The sequence below is a fragment of the Oculina patagonica genome, chromosome 4, assembly GCF_052425735.1.
Source record: "Oculina patagonica isolate OP01 chromosome 4, crgOcupat, whole genome shotgun sequence".
In the NCBI taxonomy this organism is placed as follows: Eukaryota; Metazoa; Cnidaria; class Anthozoa; order Scleractinia; family Oculinidae; genus Oculina; species Oculina patagonica.
The window spans coordinates 32933491-32953396 of NC_135761.1; the positions used below are offsets into that span (position 1 = coordinate 32933491).

General features: G+C 38.1%; 2 protein-coding genes, 1 long non-coding RNA gene and 1 pseudogene across 5 annotated transcripts in view; 2 read left to right on the forward strand and 2 right to left on the reverse strand.

Annotated features, from left to right (window-relative positions):
* LOC144652365 (uncharacterized) overlaps positions 1-19906 on the forward strand; it is a 35952-nt gene that overhangs the window by 2828 nt on the left and 13218 nt on the right. The window lies entirely within an intron of this gene.
* LOC144648479 (uncharacterized) lies at positions 1474-2754 on the forward strand. The gene is made up of 2 exons (XM_078508018.1): positions 1474-2158; positions 2325-2754. Exons 1-2 carry the CDS (start codon positions 1495-1497, stop codon positions 2735-2737), a joined length of 1077 nt encoding a protein of 358 aa, XP_078364144.1. The 5' UTR covers positions 1474-1494; the 3' UTR covers positions 2738-2754.
* LOC144648480 (uncharacterized) lies at positions 3574-5387 on the reverse strand (annotated as a pseudogene). The gene is made up of 3 exons (XR_013569701.1): positions 5224-5387; positions 5010-5073; positions 3574-4358 (listed from the first exon to the last, which is right to left on the reverse strand). The product of XR_013569701.1 is annotated as an uncharacterized LOC144648480 (transcript).
* LOC144648485 (uncharacterized) lies at positions 9004-12482 on the reverse strand. Of its 2 annotated transcripts, none has more exons than XM_078508023.1 (4): positions 11856-12482; positions 11386-11641; positions 10745-10970; positions 9004-10057 (listed from the first exon to the last, which is right to left on the reverse strand). In XM_078508023.1, the coding sequence occupies exons 1-4, from the start codon at positions 12151-12153 to the stop codon at positions 9488-9490; spliced, it is 1350 nt and encodes a 449-aa protein (XP_078364149.1). In that variant the 5' UTR covers positions 12154-12482; the 3' UTR covers positions 9004-9487. The 2 variants fall into 2 exon arrangements, with proteins under 2 accessions (XP_078364149.1, XP_078364147.1); XM_078508021.1 differs by having other exon boundaries at positions 10745-10973; positions 11856-12480.

Below are 19906 nucleotides of genomic sequence, written 5' to 3' on the forward strand. Positions count from 1 at the left end.
TATTGCAAAGAAACATAAAGTTGACAAAAATAAATAGGATAAATAAAAAACCCTTTTTTTAACACAAACGTTTCAGTATCAGGTGCTACTATATTAATGAAAGGACCAAATAAAAGGCAAACAAGTAAGAAAGAATAGGCAGCCTCAAAAAAGAAGAGCATGTTATGTTCAGACATGCCAGGTGTTCCAACATTAAAAATTAATAGATAAATTCAAACTTTTTTATCCCTTAAAGTTGAAAGCAAGTCATGTCATGCACTGTGCTATAGATATTGTAAAGTTATTGCACTTTTACAAGGGAATTCTTCCTCTGATCAGAGAAAATGTTTTAAATTTAAACTTCCAGGGTAAATGAAATGGGCAGGAGTGGCAAATTTCCTTCTGTGCCCCACAACAAACAAGGTAATGCCAAAACATTAAAAATGAAGTGAAATCAATATGAAAATCATCTTTGAATATCATTTACCTGTTGAACTTTTTTAACAACTACAGTTAATCAAATGTTATCTTTAGAACACCATGCAACATTATCTTGTTGACGTACTTAGTATGGGATTCATGGTTTTTGACAGAGATGTTACAAATTACCACTTTGTGTGTAAATGAAATGGGCTGGAGAACCAAATTGTCTTCCATGTCCTATGACAAAGTAGATTATGCTGGAAAGAATGTGAAGATACAGTGTAGTCAATATAAAAGCCAATCTCCAATGACTTGAAATTATTTACATTTGCAGTTTATTAAATCTTACTTTACTATGTACCAAAATTGAACAAATAAAAGGAAATTGCTAGTAGGCCAAAATATTGAAAGTCTCTGAAGCAGATGTGTGCAGCCAATTTTGCAATCTCCTTGTTCTTCCCCTTAATCACAATAGTTTATTAGTTACCTTTGTCATCTCTTTACATTATTACATTGTTTGCTTTTAAATCATTTTGGACAATTCCTTTTGGTGTGGATGTGTTCCACAGTTTTTGCCATGTTTTTAAATACACTTACCATCAACTTCTACGTAAATGACATTTGTTCGTTAAGAAAGCTTTGGAGGTGTTCTGATCTGATGCCCTTTTCCCGCTTGCTATGGTACTTCAATCTCGCCCATGCTGATTCAGCTTCTTGAGTCTGTATGCCTGCGAGAGAATCCACAAAATTGTTTTGGTGTACAACAGTCCCGTGTACACTTACATTGGGAACGTGCCTGTCCAAGTTTCGATAAGCACCCCAGTCATCAGAATGGACTTCTTAGTCAGGAAGGAGGACATGCTGAAGTATTTGACAAAGTGCAGCTCTGTCTCGTTGTCTTACCACCTCGAAATTTCCTCTACAAGGGCTATATTAGGGACCTTTAGCACCGACGCCGAGGACGTGGACGAGACCTTGTTTGACCGAGTGGGTCCTGGGACGGGACCGTCATTTACGGCGGGAAAAATAAATATTTAGCAGACCGCGCCGGCTACGAGGACGAGTATCTTCCAGTTGAAGTCCACAGAGAAAATGATGTCCTTCAAAGAATTTCGTGAGATGCTCATACTTCTCTACGCCGACAACATTGTTTCAGATGAAGAGTTTTTATTGCTTTACGATACCTTCAGTTCAAAAAATCCAGATTTCCCTCATGGAAACTACGAACGATTCGATTTGGATTCTATGAACTCCGCCGAATGCAAAGCAGAGTTTCGTGTTGAGAAGCAAGACCTTCCTCGCCTTGTTGCAGCACTCCAACTACCACCAGTGTTTAAATGCGAGCAGAGGAGTATTTGCGATGACATAGAAGCCTTATGTATGCTTCTCAAACGAGTTGCCTATCCATGCCGACTCAGTGATATGATTCCGCGCTTTGGCCGACCGGTTTCTGTTATAAGTTTGATCACTAATGATGTCATGGACTATATCTTTGACGTTCACGGCCACCTCATAACCCAATGGAATCGAGATCTTCTGAATCCTGGGGCTTTACAGCGTTATGCAGATGCTATATCAGGAAAAGGCGCCCCGCTTGACAATTGTTTTGGTTTCGTCGATGGGACAGTACGACCCATTTCAAGACCCGGAGAACATCAAAGAGTAGTTTATAATGGACATAAAAGGGTCCATGCCCTTAAATTTCAATCCCTGTCTCTACCAAATGGACTAATAGGAAACTTGTATGGACCAGTTGGTGAGTTTTTAATTTGATTCTCTTTTTAGTACTTATAATGAACTTTATTATTAAAACACAATCGATCACAAAATAAAATATGATATTGAAAGTTGTTTTTATTGTTTTTAGTTATACAAACTTCCCAAACTATTTCTATTCTCACCTCCTATTTTCTTTGTTTTAGGGGGGCGTAAACACGACGCCGGGATGTTGGCAGATTCTGGACTATTGCGTGACCTTCAACAGTATGCTTTCTCTCCAGTAGGCCAACCCATGTGTATATATGGAGATTTGGCCTACCCTCTCCGTGTGCATCTTCAAACCCCGTTTCGTCGTGTCCCACTTGCACCCGCGATGCAGGATTACAACGAAGCCATGAGCGCGTTAAGAATTTCAGTGGAATGGCTTTTCGGTGATGTCATTAACTCTTTCAAATTTCTTGACTTTAAAAAGAATTTGAAGATCGGCCTAAGCAATGTCGGTAAAATGTATGTTGTGTGCACACTACTTCGTAATGCCATAACATGCCTTTATGGTAATACCACCAGCGACTACTTTGGTATTGAGCCCCCCGCCCTGGAGCAATACTTTCAATAAAGTAAAATAGCTGTATATTTTTTTTTATGATACAGCTTTATTTTTCTGGACAAACGAAAAATGTAATGGGGCATGAAATGCAGATTGTAGGGGAGGGGACATTACAGGAACAAATAAAAAATCCCAACATATCTTTTGATCCCAACATATTTTTTTTATGATACAGCATTATTTTCCTGGACATACAATACATGTTATGGGGCAAAAAATGCAGATTGTAGGGAAGGGAGCATTACAGGAACAAATAAAACATACCAACAAACCCCCCCCCCCCTTCTACAAAGAATGGTCCTTTAACCCTTATTAGCCTTGGCCTTTTTTAGACTGGGGGTGGACTGAAAGTTCCCCACCCCCTCTTAAAAAATAGGAAAAAAATGCAAAAAGGGAAGGGATCATTCAGGGGTGGATCCAGGGGGATGGGTTGGGTGGCTACCCACCCCTTTGATTAACCAGAAAAATGAAAATAAATACATTAAAATAGACAATAAAGACAATAACACTGAGTAAGGTTTGATCTCTTCTGGTATGTTCTTCAAAACTTCTAAAAGATAAAACACAAAAATATAAATTTTGGTCAACCCTAAAGGAAAACATTTGGTTGTCATGAAAATCACATGTTACACTTAAAATTGTAACAAAACATGAATATTTAACTTTTTCAGTTCTTAACTCGGCACCCCATGGGGTGAAAGGGTTTACCTAGGTTTTCGTAAACTTCAACTTTATATCTCTTTTTAATTTTAAAAATTGACCATTAAATAAAATGTTAACCACAACATAGTTCTAAAAGGCTTAAGTGTGCAAATGTTTTTCTAAACAGCTCTTTTGCCTTCCTCTTATGAGGACTTGGGCAGGACTCTTTCCAGTGAACCCATGAGTACCTGGCTCTGCTGTTGTTGCTGCTGCAAAAAAAAACATTTGGAAATTTTGCATCTGCTGTTCCTGTCTCTGCTGCTGTTCAGTCATGACCTTTAATACATCCTGGTATTGTTGCTGGCTGTGTCTCTGCTGATCCATCAGCATCTGTTGCTCGGCAGCTCTATTTTCTTGTTCTTTCTTCTTAATTTCCATTTCTTCCTTCCTGATTTCTTTTTCATTCTCATACTTTTCTTTCAGAATTTGCACAGCTTCAGTGGTGCTTTTTCTGCTTTTTGGTGGAGTAACTTGATCAGAGCTTGCATCAGCATTCCTCTTTTTGGTTTGCCCCAGGCGCACCATGGCCTTCAATCTACTCTCTTCTGCAGAGGCCTTGTCACTTTCATTCTTCTTAGTAAGAGTATTTGAATTTTGTTTCCTTTCCAAATTAGCTGCTTGCTCTTTTTCGATGATCTCAGACAATGCCTTCTCTAATTCGGTTTCATCGTCACATTCAATCCCAGAACCTTGCTCCTCCTTTCTCGTCTTTTCTTTGTATTTGTTGACTAAAAGAGTGAGTCTTTCCCTGACAGAACGCTTACTGACTTTGAATTTAGGATAGTTTGTGCCATTTAAACGTAATGCTACTTCGCCCCAGACCTCTCCTCTTTCTTTGCTTTGCTTAGGGAATTTCCATGGTTCCAAGACAAGGACTTCTGTGCAAAGCATGCAATCATGTTCTTCTGACCATTTCATTGCATAATTTCTAAAAACAAATACAATTGTTTTATTAAGTATGGAATTTTTTACGGCCTTATGTGCCCAAGGGCACGAAGAGGATTGAGTGAGTGAGTGGAATTATTTTTACAATCAGTTTATATTATTTAAACTGCATTGCAAGTAAAATATATTTAATCTTGAGGCCTCAAGTGTATAAACTAAGTTTTCAGTGCTGTAAGTTGTAAATAAACTTTTGTTTATTTTTTCGTCCGGCTAAAAGTAAAATAAGGTAAAACATGTAATACGTTTTGGGAATCGCTGAATTGTAGAAAAAAAAAGTACCCTCTGCATTGCGAGTAAAATTAATCTCGAGGCCTCAAGTGTATATACTAAGTTTTCAGTGCTGTAAGTTGTAAATAAACCTTTGTTTATTTTTTGCGGCTAAAATTAAAATAGGATAAAACGTGTAACGCGTGTTGGCAATCTTTGATTACTAAAATTACCCTCTACGACAATTTAGGCTTCATTCAGTATCAACGACAACTCAGTGAGAAATAAAACATTTCAGAAGGAACTTGGTCGATACGGTAACCGCAAATTTAAACGGACAACATTGATTTTCAAAGCTACAATGAAATGCAGTTGAAGGCATGCGACTTATATTTTTAGAAAGCACTTATAATATTTATGTACGAACCCTGTACTCTTTGTATCATCATCCGCCATCACTGTAAACACAGCTGCAAAGCTCAAAGCTCTTTCTGCAAGTGAAAAGAAAACAAGAAATTAATATGGTTCTTCACGGTTCGATCAAATAACTTATGGTACCTATCTTGTCCACGTACCGACACTTTAAATTGAAAAAATCCCCAAAATAAGTCAGCAAAAGACAGTAAACATATAAAACATACCTTCGTTCAACACTGTACGGCAAATGGCGGCAAACGACGTCCTCAACGAGGTGTGGACGACGAGTTCCGCACGAATGGGCATGCGTAGTAGCATCAAAGTTCATTTTCTGAACTTCCGGTCGGTGACGTTCACGTCCTCGGCGTCGGTGCTAAAGGTCCCTAATCTGTTGACGACGCACCAACCAGCCTTCAAACGTCTCTCTGTACCCTTGTCATGGACTGCATGTGTAAAGCAGTTGCTTGTGAAGTGTAGCGAGCAAACACTGAACAAACCTTTTGGATTGAAGCTGTTCCTGTTCCTGTGTTGTGAAAATGAAACCTCCACTCTAATGACAAGTTAAGTTGAGTTGTTTGAAATTGTGCCTAAATTCCAAATGTTACAGGTAAATGGAGAAATGACATTTAATAGTAATAAAAAATAGAAAAGATTGTGTCTCTAGCATCTGGACCAACTTTTTTGGTGAGAAGACAACACCCTCAGAACCAAATCAATTGACTCACATTTAGCATCGCAAACCCTTTTTCATCTCTTTTTCACTTGGCGCGCTTTTGGATTTTGGTTGGCATGGATTACTCAGTGGAGTGGGTGGCAAAGACTCACTGTTTTCATTTTCCAGTACTACATTTTTCTCCAACACAATTTCTGTGGTGAGCTCTCAGTAACTGGCTGGACTTAATTTTGATCATTGAGACTGAAAGTGTTTAGCCATGACACAAGCACTTCAAACTAGTTTGAAGTGCTGGTGTCAAACACACTTACACTTTGTTGCTCCTCTTGTCTAGAATCTGAAAACACATTCCTCGATGCCGGAACCCCACCATCCAAGAGCAGATCATCCAAGTCCACTTGGTGATACTTATTGGGAAATAGTTGGTAATATGGCGATAACACATTTCTTCCACTGCTGCTCCTTTTGCCTTGACGGCGTTGGATACATATTAAATGTGTACTGCTTAACCATAGGCAACTCTTTTGGCTCTTATGCTTCCTTTCCCTGTGATCCCGAGCAATTTTGATTTACAAGTTCCCCATGATGAAAAAGTTTATGGACAAGCTTTACAGAAAAGTTCCATGGAACAACTTTCCACCTTGAGTTTCACTATTTCCTCATAAATATCCCGTCTTCCTCCCCATCCATCCCCTTCAATGCACTTGTATCCTCCTCAGGTAGAACTGAATTTCCTCTTTGAGGAGAACCAAAGAGTTTGAGTTCCCTTATATACCGGAACATAACATGGCACCATATGGCCATCCTATATCCACATGCCTTTGAAATTAAATTGTAACAAAATTTTAGGTTGATATTGATTCTGGATCCTTAATGCAGCTTTTGACAGCAAAATGTCCACATGAAAATTTTCTTTTTCCAGCAGGAATCCCCAGCTTCATGTCTATTATATTTGGTCTGCCCACACTTTTTGTTTTTTGTTTCCTGTGTAGACACATCCCAGGGCATTTCATCCATGGTGCTAGTCCAGGAACCATTTTGCAAATTGTTCTTTAGCACTTGATGTCAAGTCTGTTATTAATTCTCTCTCCTAATTAGTACTATGAGGTACACATACCCTTCTTGTCTCAACAATTTCTGGCAATCCTTAAACTTGACAAACATGTGGCATAGTTTTCAAAGTTAATAATTCTAATATTTGACATAAAGATACGAATTGATACTGAACAGTAATACAACCTTGGATAAATGCTAACAAGGTCAAAATAGAAAATTAAAAACTTGACATAACAAGTAGTAAGTTGACATTTTGTAAGAACTGGCTTTGTATGCTTGTTTAAATTTTTTTTCATGAGAGTCTATGAGAGTTCGATGAACTCTCATTCTCGTTTGGCCCGAGTTGGCGATGGTCAATGAGAGTTGATGAAAACTCTCATGAGAGTTAACTTTCATCCTTGTTTGGCCCGTGCTTAAAATCTCTATTGTTTCCTTATTACCATTTAACAATTTCATAGCTGAAATATTACATTAAAAATACAAAGTTTTAAGAAGAAACTGAATAACCATGAATAAAAAGAAATGAAAAATTGAAACTAATAAAATGCTTGTATTTTAATCAATGTTTGAATATTAATGATATATGAAACCGTGTATCAGGGTTCAAAATAGCAGCCGGCTGTCGGCGGTAGCCGGCAGTTTGACGACACTTGCCGGCTACTTTTCACCGAAGAAATAGAAAATATCATGCCTTGATCGGCCAACTGAAATCAAAGTTGCTGTAATGTTGAAGTAAACATTTCATATCAGAAAATAAAGCAGCTACAGGGCTAGAAAGTGCGACTCACCGGTCGCTAATGCGACCAAAATTTCATCTTTGTCGACGAAAACTTCTGGTTTTACGGTTTAGTCGCCAACGTGGCGACTTCATGTTAAGATGAATAACGGGCCGCCCCACCTTCTCAGGTATTGTGTCCCTCCAAAAAATTATATTGAAGATCTTATTTGCTTCTCAAACATTCAAAATAAGAAAAGAAGTCACATTGCTTCAATCCATTCTTTTGCTTTGCCGTAAAATATTTTATTTCTTCGGAAAACTTGCAAACGGCCGAAGTGTGTTTGAAATCGCCCCAGAATGCATCTGGGTATGTCATGTATGCAGATGGATTGTGTCCCTTGAAAATGCATAGCTCTCTAACAGCCGGGAAAAAACGAGCCTTGACAAAAAAAAGCCGACAAATTCAGGCTTAAAACGAAATTTTATTTTGAACCCTGTGTATATTTTACTTGAATAACATTTGTAATTAATTCCACAAAGAATATCTTTCTTGCTCTTTGAATGACAGGTGCTGGAAATAACCACTTTCTGGATAAATAAAATGGGTTTGCGCACCAAACTTTCTTGCATGGCCTATTACAAACTAGATGCATGTAACTTTGATAAAAATTAAAATGTAGTTAATATTGAACTATTGACCAAATTGAGTTTATGAAATATTACTTAATTAATAAATGCCATAAAAAAGAAGAGATAAATGGAACATATTCTGTAAATGGCTCAGTTGCTGAAGTAAGGGTGAGAAAAGTGGAAAAAAACAAACCATCTTACATCCACATGCCTTTAAAAATTAAGTATGTTCTATTGATATTGGAAATATCTTCATTTAAACTTAATTATGTTGAATTGCATACACATTCAATTTGATACCTGGTAAAAAGCATTTCCTTTGAACTCTCTGCCAATTCTAATGCTCCCACTGTGTCTTATCATTATTGTGGTGTAGAACCTCCAACTAGTCGGCATGATCCTCCTTCATCATCTCCAAGCATTCACAGAAAAAAATTGTTTTTTCCCAAGCTGGGTTTACTTTGGCACTAACTAGGGTCCAACTTGGGTCCACATTGGGTGTTTAAACAATTCCCAAATTTAAATCCACTTTGGGTAATGGGAACCACTTCCCAACATGTACCCAAAGTGGGATGAAATAGGGATTTCTAATTTTCCCAATGTAAACCCCAATTTTACCCAAACACTGGGTTAACCTTGGGTTTTAGTAGTCCTTAGTTTACCCAAATTTGTCCCAAGGTAAGTACACTATATTGGGTTTAACTTTGTCCAACATGAGCACAACGTCAACCACAAATTGGGTTATTCTTGGGTTTTTGTAGGCCTCAGTTCACCCCACACTTGTCACAAAGTAAGCACACTTTATTGGGTTTCAATTGTGGTAACTTTTTTCCAACATGAGCACCAAGTCAACCCAAAAGTACTATAAGTCATATACTGGGTTAACACAGGTCAAAAACACACTTTCTAAGAAATGTAACTTTTAATTACTTCCATTTGTTGAGCTATTCCATTCTATTCCAATTACCATATAAGATATTGCCAGCTTGCTACTTAAATGATACAGAATTACTTGTCCTTATACTTTCAAACTTATTGTTGATTTATTACTAACGATTAACTAAAAGCAGGTACATTTTTCTTCCTATTCCTAATAGAAGGCTGAAATTAGGGAAATAAAAGGACCATCTACAAAGCTGAATAAAATTAGCATTTGGAAAGAAACACTTGTTATTGTAATATATTTCATGTGTAAACTGAACAAGGGAAGGTCAAAACTCAATGATACAAACATGTTCCCTGTGAAAGACATCCATGACTATCTTTTTCAAACCTTATGTATGACATTCATTAATCCCAGTAGGCAAACATTTGTATTATTTTCTGATATAAAGAGAGCACTTCAAGAATCTTTCCTGAAGGACAAAATCAAAACTTAACAATGCAAACATTAAGTTCCCAAACAGTTACATTATTTTGTGATAATATCAGAGCGCTTGAGATTTGTCAAGGTTGCCCCAGCCTTGATACTGACAAGTCCATGATTAACAAGCTTAACCGCAACTGCTTTAAAAAGGGCATCTCCTTGCAGTTGTTTTGCTAAAGACACTTTTCCTCCAAGCTCTTTAATTATCTGATACAAATATTCTCTGCTTATATCTTCTACAGCTGCTTCACCAGAGTAGGTCAAAAGCAATACTTTAGCACTTTTGGCACTTAAGTTAATTGCTGACACCTCCTGATCAGCCTTAAGATTTGAATTACTAGACTGACTTGAATCATTTTTGTTTTGTTTTTTTCCTGTGACATTTTTTTTCTTTGTCTTTTTGGCTTTTTTTAGTGCTGGCTGTGATTCGTCAGGTCCATCATGATCAGAGTTTTCACTGAGTGAATTAAGTATTTCAGTGTCCCCACTTTCATCACTACCCTCATTACTATCATTGCTTTCTTTATTTTTGTTGACCTCATCATTATCATACACTGACATCGTCGGCAGTGGAGGCTTTCCTTTGTCGTCTTTGAGTGACATCCTTTTGTCAGGCTGCAAAATATGGAATTTATCTGTTCAGAATCTTAGTAACTGAAATGCAGTTACATCAAATTCTCCAAATAAATTGAAGACACACCAAAAGTATTTACTGCAGACATTTCTTTGAAGCAACTATTATAAATAATGGTAATAGGACTGAGTGGAGTCCAATTCGGTCTGTAATCATACGAGTGATTAACAAAATCGGACGACCGCGAAGCGGGAGTCCGATTTGTTTAATCACGAGTATGATTACAGACAGAATTGGACGACACGAAGTCCTGTTACCAATTAATCAAAACTATAACAAAATTTGAGAAAGAAACTAACCTTCGGTTGAATAGTTAAACGTCTTTATGAATACTGAAAAACATTCTACACAACAAAATGCACAACAACAGCGCGCGCAAAATGACGCGTACTGTCCAATTACACAGGCATGACGCGTAAACTGTCCTATTACACTGTCCAATTACAAGCATGACGCGTACACTGTCCTATTAGTGCTCAAATCGGGCTGCTGATAACCAATCACGTTCGAGAATTTTGTTATAGTTTTGATTAATATATATATAAAAAACATTTTTTTTGAAAAAGTTGCATGTTTTCACTGACAGACTAAAGCAAAATTGAAATAATAATAGCACATGCAGTTGCATTTATAAAAATTTTCTAACTATGTAATAAAATTAGTCTCACCAGGTCATAATCAATCTTTTCGCGCTTTCTCGATCTTCTCCTTTCATTAAACACACTTTGAATGTGCTTTCTGATGCCCTCAACACCAAATTGTATTTCAGGAATTGAACATTCTTCTTTCAGGCTTTCAGCCAACTCATCCAGCTTGTTTTTATTTTCAGCAGTTCTAAAGTTAGGGAATTCATTCCCTGGCCAAACTTTAACGGCAGCTTTCTGTATTTGACTTCTCCTTAGAAAAAGAAAAGAAAAACGTAAGCTCATCACTCTTAAGCAATTTTATTCTTCGCTTTAAATTTCAATACAAACTAGACAACATTCCACGTCTATTCACCTTGTTGTCGGGTTGGAAAGTAAAGGCGAGTCAAAATTTTATAATGATGCTATTGAAATAAATTTGTTTACATCTATTTAGACACAAACAGCTGCAAGCGCTACCTTCCTATTCTTAGAAAGGAAAGTGACACAACTTCACAAGGAGATACAACATGCTCGTGCATGTGCATTAATTCACTCTACATATGGAAGAATACTTTTGACATTGAGCAAAATTGTGAGTTGTTAACTAAGCTTTTATTTCAAAATAAATATGACAATGAAATAAACACATGATATTTGTAATCCCAGGAATAAATGTGACATACTTTGCCTTGTACAGCATTTCCATTTCCTTTCCAAATGTAGCCAAGTCTGTCATGGACGGTTTGGAACGAACGGAACTATCCGAACGAACGAATGAAGGAGTGTAGCACCTCTTAAGATGTGCTGGCAAAAGAATCTCCACCTCGTTTTTGAATTTTACAATCTTTCCAAAAGTTGTTAATCCAAGTTTTGAAAAAATTGCGTCTTCATCATCTTTTTTGCTAAGCCGTATCATACTTTTACCATCTATGTCTTCGTCTGAAAAACAAATAAGTGGAAATCAATTTTAAGGCGATTTCCACGGCGGACAAAAAGTTCAGCATGTTTAAATTAACATCCCTCTTGTAAAAGAGGAAGATATCAGGTTTTAGAAAGGAAGAGTTTTCTTTGCAAAAGGAAATTTGTTCAAGCAGTCCAAACAAAACAAAAAGGCGGGAAATTGAAGGCATGGGAAAACCGAATTACACAGTACCTTTGAATTTAAGAGCGATTGCCTCTGTAAAGGTCTGACCAATAAAACAATACACGTCTTCGCCGTCCCACGAATGGAGTGGTTTTGCATCGGCAGGGTCTGCAGGTCCAGTAACTTTTGGTGAAAGGCTCACCCTTCGATCTTTTGCCGCCATTTTCTCCACGAAGCGTTGTGCTTCTAAAAGCTTAGTGACCATGCGCTGACTAAATTCGGTACCAGACTCCTCTCGGTCTAAGTTGAAAAATGGTGGCAAAGATGGCGGAAGTAGGTGGAAGAAAAAGAACTTTCGCTGATGCATTTGAATTAGTGGTTTGGGATCGGCAAGATATTTTCGCTTGCAGTTGCTCGGAAAAGTCTTATCGACACGTTCACTGTCCTTGTGAAGAGTGTGGTGGAAAGGCTACCTCGAGAAAAGTCGAAATCGAGCACTGGAAGCGCAATCAGCTTTTGAGGTCAAATTCACGTGAGAACTCAAGCTTCCACGAAAGCAACATGGAAATTGATTCCGTGGGTGCTACTGAAGACAGCAATGCAATCTTCCATTCCAATGATGAAGAACTAAGAGCTGAGGATTTCAAAACTCTCGAACCCGAAGACAGCGCTATTAATTCTTCAGAAAATGAAGATGAAATTCCATCAAATCGATTGGAGAAGATAGTGGTCAAAGCAGTTCTTAAAGCGTTGCAGCTAACTGAAAATACTAAATCTTCACATCACAGTTTTGAAGATATACTTAATTTTGGCAAAGAGTTATTCTGCGAGGGCCTTGGGGAAGAATGTGATATGGACATTGTCAATGCTGTTTGGCCAAGTTCGTGGGAAGAGGCCCAGATCATACTTAAAAGGGCGGGATATGAGGATCCCAGGGAGTACTATATTTGCTTTTGTCGGAAGAAAGCAAAGGGCAGAAAATCTGGTGGACAGAAACATGTTTACAGTGGAAAATGGGACATCATGGAGGGAAAAAAGCAAACTTGTAAACACTGTGGAAGAAAAGGCAAAATCAAGTACTACTATCTTGGACTAGAGACCAAAATAAAGCTTTGGTGTGATGACGTAGAAATGTGCCAGAAATTGATGGCTCATTGGGAGGAAAAGGAGCACTGGTTGGAGAGAGAGCATTGTCAGGATTCAGTGGACAATGAAAGACATTTCTTAAACAAAGAAATTTGGGACGGAGATCGCTTTTCAGAGCTGTCTTGGTTCTGGAATCCAGATTCTCAGTGGATCTTACCGGCAAGATGCCCTGAGAACTTTTGTAATGGAGTAGTATCTTCTGATGACATCGAGGCTGCACCACAAGTGGAAGGAACAGAAGAAAAGTTCATTGAATGCCCAAATTGTTTTAACACTTTTACCTACAAAGTGAAATATGCAAAAGGGGACCCTCGCAATTTGGCATACATTGGCCACTGGGATGGTTGGTCACCATACAAAAGTGGAAATCACAAATGTGGTGCTATTGAAGTTTCTCTAGCAACCATGTGTAAACAAGAAAGATGTAAAGTAGATGAGGTCTATGTCATTGGGTTTGTGCCTAGCAATCTAGTTCCTAAAGACAATCCAAATGCTCTTGGCTTTCCTGATGGGTAACACCTTGCATTGTCAGAAGGACTAAATTAATCATACCTAAGAAACTAAAAGGAAGGCAAGCATGACCCATAGTGAACAATGAAAATTTTGTGATTTTTAGCAGTGGGCAAGCAGACAGTTTTTGAAAACCAAGCACCAATTTGATAAGTTTGCTGTTTGTAACTGTAGATAAATTGCACTTGGTGATCTCAAAGTTGTTTTGCTTCAAAACTATCCAAAGTTTGGGATTTCCAATTCAACTTGTATAAACAAAGCTATCCCAATTATTCCACAGGATTGGGGTTATTTTGGGAAATTCTCTTTTCTGATTTTTGATGTGTTTTTGTTCAAAAATTTAAATACAATGTGCCCCCAAATACACCCCAAAATGAATAGTGGTTGGGGTGGATGATTCCCAGGTTTGACCCACACTGGGGTAAAGTAGTCCCACTGTTATTCACAACAACCCAAGTTAGCCCCAATTTATTCCCACTATAAACCTGATTTTGGATCTATATTGGGAAATACTTGTTGGGAAATATGAACCTGACTTTTGTTAACAAATTAAATACCCAACTTTACCCCTAAAAGAACCCAATGTCAGAAGTTGGGAATTCTCATAACCCAAGTTACACCCCAGTTAGACCCAAGTTGGGAACTGACCATTTTTTCCTGTGATTCTTCCTCAAACTTGTTTCTCCAATATTTCTCACGTTTTTCTGCATTCATCCTTTCTTGCCTCTCTGACTTGAGTTGTTAGGCAACATCAACTTTGGTCATATACCGTTTGTTCGTTTTGGGGTGCACCATTCCTCCAAATTCCATTTTTCTTTTATTCCTCTACATGCCGTTTAACTTTAATTTTGTACACTGGTTGCAACATTGCTTTCCTGAACTAGAAAGGAGGGCACAGTTGCTGGAGAAGGCTCTTTGCTCTTCGGTTTGCTCGTCTTGGTAAATTCCACTTTCATATGGAAGTACTGTCTAGAATCTAATCGTTATTAACTGGGACCCCCCTTACAGTAGGGAACGATTAATAAAAACAGCTTCATCTATAATTTCTTTCATGTCAATGATACATCCACGGGAAGCAATGGAGTATTGCCACAATTTCCCCTTGTTCCCTTTCTCAATTTAAATTTCCATGGAACCTCTTTGATTTTTAAACGACCAAGAAGAGAAACAAATGAAGGACGAACTTGTTGCCTGGTCGTCGATCAACAGCCAACCGCTTTTTTCCAATGTAGGACTGGTGCTGATCGCCGACTCACACAGTGCTTAACATCATTATCGGCCAATTTTCTTCTGATGATCAGGTTAAGGTAGTAATTCTGTGGTTGATTCCTCAGACCTCGTGTGACCGAAGTTAAAAATGTGTATCACAGACAGTGCTTCCTATGAAAAGAATAAATGTGTACTTTGGGGACCCCCCCTGAGTACATGTTTGTCACAAGGGAAGTATAATTTATTTTCCTGTGAACTATAACATGCCTACAATACAGCAAAGATAAAAGTTTCATCTGAAACATCTTTTAAAAAATCTACATTTTAGCACCTCTCATGTGGAATTGCCTGTCGAGAAAATATAGTTATTTTTACTACAAAATATCATTGTACTGATAATCTTTATACTTGTGGAATCGAAACCACCTCCAAGTAAATTTGCCTTGTGGGATTACCAAGGTTCTGTTATAACTTAAGTGTCCTTTCCTTAAAAAAATGAAAAGTGGCTTGCAGTCTTCTGGGCTGTGGTAGCTCAGTCCATGAAACATAGCTTCACTGTTTAATACAAATTACTTTAGTGTTACTGCTACACTGTCCTTCTCACCAAAATGTCTCCCATCTCTAAATTTCGTCCGCCATTCATTTAGAGGCAGCCACCAGTACAAAAAGTGCAATGTCTCCATGAGTATCACTGGACTTTACCAAACCACTTCAAACTCCCTGCAAAGTTTTGTCTTAAGGATGTTCACCTTGGACTCTGAGTCAAAATATTCTGGCAATTTCCATCTCTTTTCATGCAACATTTCTGTTGGATTTGTGGTGTCCTAAAGAATGAGCACCTAAATTGCTGACAAGTCACAGTGTTTATAATGATAGTTTATTTAAACTCTTTTGCAGTTAAAAAGAAACTGAATTATCGGGTGACTCTTTCATGAAATGATAAGTCTACTATTTACAATTAAAAGTATATCCAAAAAAAACTACACATAATATTAGTTACGAAAAGTAGCGAAATGTAAAAAAGCTTTCAGCTCTCTTTTTCCTAGATGTTATGACATTATTATACAGGTAAAACTTTAGTGCTTTCTGCCTTACATTTTACTTACACTCTATCAGGTCTATCTGGTCTTGGTAACAGATGGTGAATATGATGTTCATCTGACTTCATTTGATTCATGTATTTACCACATAAGTCATCTCTTCTAGTATCCATTCTCAAATATCTCGTAGACGCCTGCACATCTGAGAGATCAGTTTTGGGGTCATATGTAAGGTCTGGGAAATTCTCCTCTGTGAGTCATCCTGGGTGAAGTAAAATATGACTCGAAGAACTGTTCCAAGAGGCACCTTAGGGAATTCAGCAAAAAACTATTCGTCCTTAAGCTTCTTTTCTTTCTGCATCCACCACAGTGCCTACAATGGAAAAATGATATTTTGAAATAAGTAACAGATGCTACTGCATTGTTTTTGAATCAGGGAAACAATCGAGAAAATGAGCTAAGAGCTCAGGTGTCTGGCTGAATTTCCCACGTAAGTTCCGCCGTGCGTTATTAGCCTATATTCTCAAAAAAAGAGAAGAAACGAATAGAACCAGTTACAGTTATTGTTGCTTGAAAGAAGGCTTTTTATTTAGCTTTTGTTTTGACTTTAAGTATGCACCATGTTTAACATGATAAATCTTTTAAGTTTTCATGTCCCATTTCAACTTATATTTTTTTCCGCCTGAAGAAGAAAATAGTTTATGATTGAATTTGAGTTGTTGTTTTGGTCAAAAAAGGGTTTAGGAACAAATTTAGTTGAACAACTTGACCAAGAAATATAAAATATATGGCAAACAGGTAAACATCATCACGAACAACTGTCTGTCCATTGTTTCTTAATTCTCTGTCATCTGTTGGTGTCTCTTGAAATTGTAAATTCCCCATGGGTAGTTTCTGTTGACCAGGCAAGTGAGGAAATGAGCTGCTTCTGTTGGGGTTAGAGAGCACATGGACACATTTTCAGCACCAATATGTCGTCTAAATTCTTTCCAGATTTTTCCCTTTCTTTTACAACAGCCAAGCCCATACAATCCTTTGCTTTCAGCTGGCAGGTTGGCAATGTTGGAAAAGACAATGGATGTTGTTTCCTCTGCGACAGGGGCCTTCTTAACTAGGTTGATAATAGCTGAACTAATGCAAGTCATGACTTCAGTAACTGTGAAGAAATGTTTTTTTTTTAAAAAAAGTTGGCTAGGCTCCATCTGCACTACACTGGCAAACTCTTTTGTCAACACCTCACATGTTTTAGGTGTAGGTGCCCGAGAAGTGTCACAATATTTTTCTGTTCAATTTGGCATTCTTTATGTTCCCAGATACACTATAAGCACCTTGAATAACCCAAAACAAACGCAAATAGTGAAGTAAGGAAAGCAAAACCAAAACTGCAATAAAAAGCAACCCCAAGCAACACTGAGGACCCCTCTAAATTATGCAAGCACTGAAAATAGAGAACCAACACGGCCAACAAAGCCAAAACTTTTTACACATTTTGACAGAAACCTGCAAAGTACATCACAGTAAGCCAGTGAAAAGAAATCAAAAGAATCTGGCAAGAGAATTTACACCTGCCAACTGGCGAAGGTCGCCAAGCAATGATCAAGAAGTTAAATTCTGGATCAAAGCAACACCTTCACACTGAAAAGGAAAGATATGGATAACGGCTTGGCCAAGGGACACAGAACGACGCTGAAATTAAACGTTAATAATCAAGGAGTTAAACCTCCTATTATGGAGCGTGTTGAAGCAAAGTGTTTGGTGAAAAGGTGGATGTTTTAAAAGGACTTCGCTTGTCCCAGAGAAATAAACCAAATTGCGGGATCACAGGAACACAAAACAAGAAACAAATTTGACTCAAAGACAGTAAAAAATATAAAAGAGTACACACTTACGGTGTAGAGGGGGTCATTATCAATATTGCTTCTGCTTTACAGAAAAACACTACTGTATTCAAACCTGTGCAGGGTGATAAATGCGCCAGTCATATTCATTAGTGTGTCCTCTAAACTAAAGACAAAACAGCTATGGTTGCTTCCTAAAGTTTTGAGGGGTTGAAAGATAGGATGACTTCGCTTATTTTAATAGACACAAGTGTACCTGCTTTAATTCAGACTGCTTTTGTGTCAAAGTTACATGGAACTGTTGTACATGGGGGAAGGGAAAGTGAGGCTAAAACAGGTGTAGGAAAACTTTAATTTGGTTAACTGTGGCAAGGAGTAGGCAGGGTGAGAGTAAAAAGGGGAAATGCACTTGAAGAACTGGCCACAACCGGGAGTACTAGTTGTTTGGGACAGTAAACTTGACACAAAATTTTAAATGGGGTGAAAAAAGTTAAGGGGGGGGGGGGTGCTTGTTGATATTGGGAGCAAACAACTGGGCATACTGGTTATTGAGGACACTAAACTTCTGGGTAGAAAATTGAAAAGGGGTGCAGAGAGGGGCCACTTGTTGAAACTGGGAGTGAATAGTTAGGGAAACTCGTTATTGAGGGGCCAAGTTGGTTCAGATGTAAAAACTGGAGGTGGAACGGTTGGAAGGCAACCAACTTGCGATACTGGTAATTGGGGACAACAAACTTAGGGAAGAAGACAAAACAGGGGCGGGAAATAAAAGGTACTTGTTGAGACTGCAAACCACTGGGGACTTAAGTAGTTGGGACAGCAAATTTGAGGCAGATGAGAAATGGGGAAAAAAAATTAGGAGTACTTGTTGAAGTTGGTGGGTTAATGAAAGGACTGCTGGTAGACTGGTAAAATTCCAGCAAATGTTGACTGTCATATCTTGTTGAAGAGGCTGACGAATTCATTCAAGTTTATTTGGGCCGTGGACCCTTTTCTTTCCCTTGGCTTTAAGCTGCTGTTAAATTTCTTGTCGATTAAATGCATAAACATCAACTGATGTTTGTGGGTTTTTAAAGAGCGTGAGATTTTTTCCTAATTGCTGTCAATTCCTTGTTTCTACTTCCTTCTCCACTTTGAGAAACAAAAGCTACGCTGATTGTTTATTTTGTTAACCTGCAGTGTATTTCATTTCTTGGAAAAACTCCAAACAATCATTTGTCTGCCATCACATGGCATGCGCCCTAGGGCACTTTCGGTAATCAGTGACTTATAATTACATGTGAGCAAACATTCTGCATGATCGATTACTCTCTTATTAAAATATAGAAAGACAACATAGTAAGCACTGTCTTACCCATCAGTGGCCTGTTCTTACTTCTTTTAAAAAGTAAAACAAGTGAACCACTTTTCACCTCGTGTCGCGCGCGCTTATATAGCATAACGCTTTCATCTTACTAGTAGCTCTGAGCTTTTTCTTTGAGCAATCTTTCCTCTTCGGCTTTTTTCTTAACAAAGTATTCCGCTCTGGTAGGATGGTACTGTCCATCTACCGACTCTAGAGTGTGTGCATCTGCTTCTCTTAGCATACCACCTGCGACCCACTATGATTTTGTTCCATCAGAAATTGTGCCATTCTTACTTTCCCCTGGTTACGGCAATCCTCTTTTGGATGCACTTGGGCAAAATTATTCGAGTTGCCTGTGTCTCAAACTGTGTGGCGGTTCTTTTTCATAGAAATCATTTCCAGCTCTTTCTCCCATACATCTATGTAACTTGAAAAATCACACTTTTCTTGGCTTTGTTGTGCTGTCCTTTGTAGGATCATCAACAATGCCTTCCTCACTGTCTTTCCTGCTTTCATCTAATTTCAAATTCTTGACGCAAGCTTTCTTGTCCTTGCCGAATTGCTCATTATCTCTGCATGTTTCTGTAGATGGCCAAGGTCGTCTGGTGTATTAGTCTTGGTCGTTGCCCACACAATGCAATCCATTGCATACTCCTTTGAAAACAACAACGACAGGTATGGATTTGGGAGTTCTGAAGTGAAATTTGTATAAACGCACCCATCGCAATAATGTGTGCATCTCCAAAATCCATGTCGCTTTGGCAAAGGGATAAACATTGAAAAAACACATGTTCAAAGGTCTGGATGACTTGAATTTGTAGTCTGGTGTGCCATTAGTCTACCCTGAGTGAGCATCTTAAACGGGAAAACACTTTTTTCAATAAAAACAAAAGCAAGTGTGAAAAATATATAAGGCAAAAGTTTGCCAAAGTTAGGCAGTGTGAGCGCTTCGTCCATGGATATTATTTGGGTTTCTTCGTCGATTTGGGTTTTGTTGAAGGCATTTTGCTTGGTAATCATCATTGTGTACCT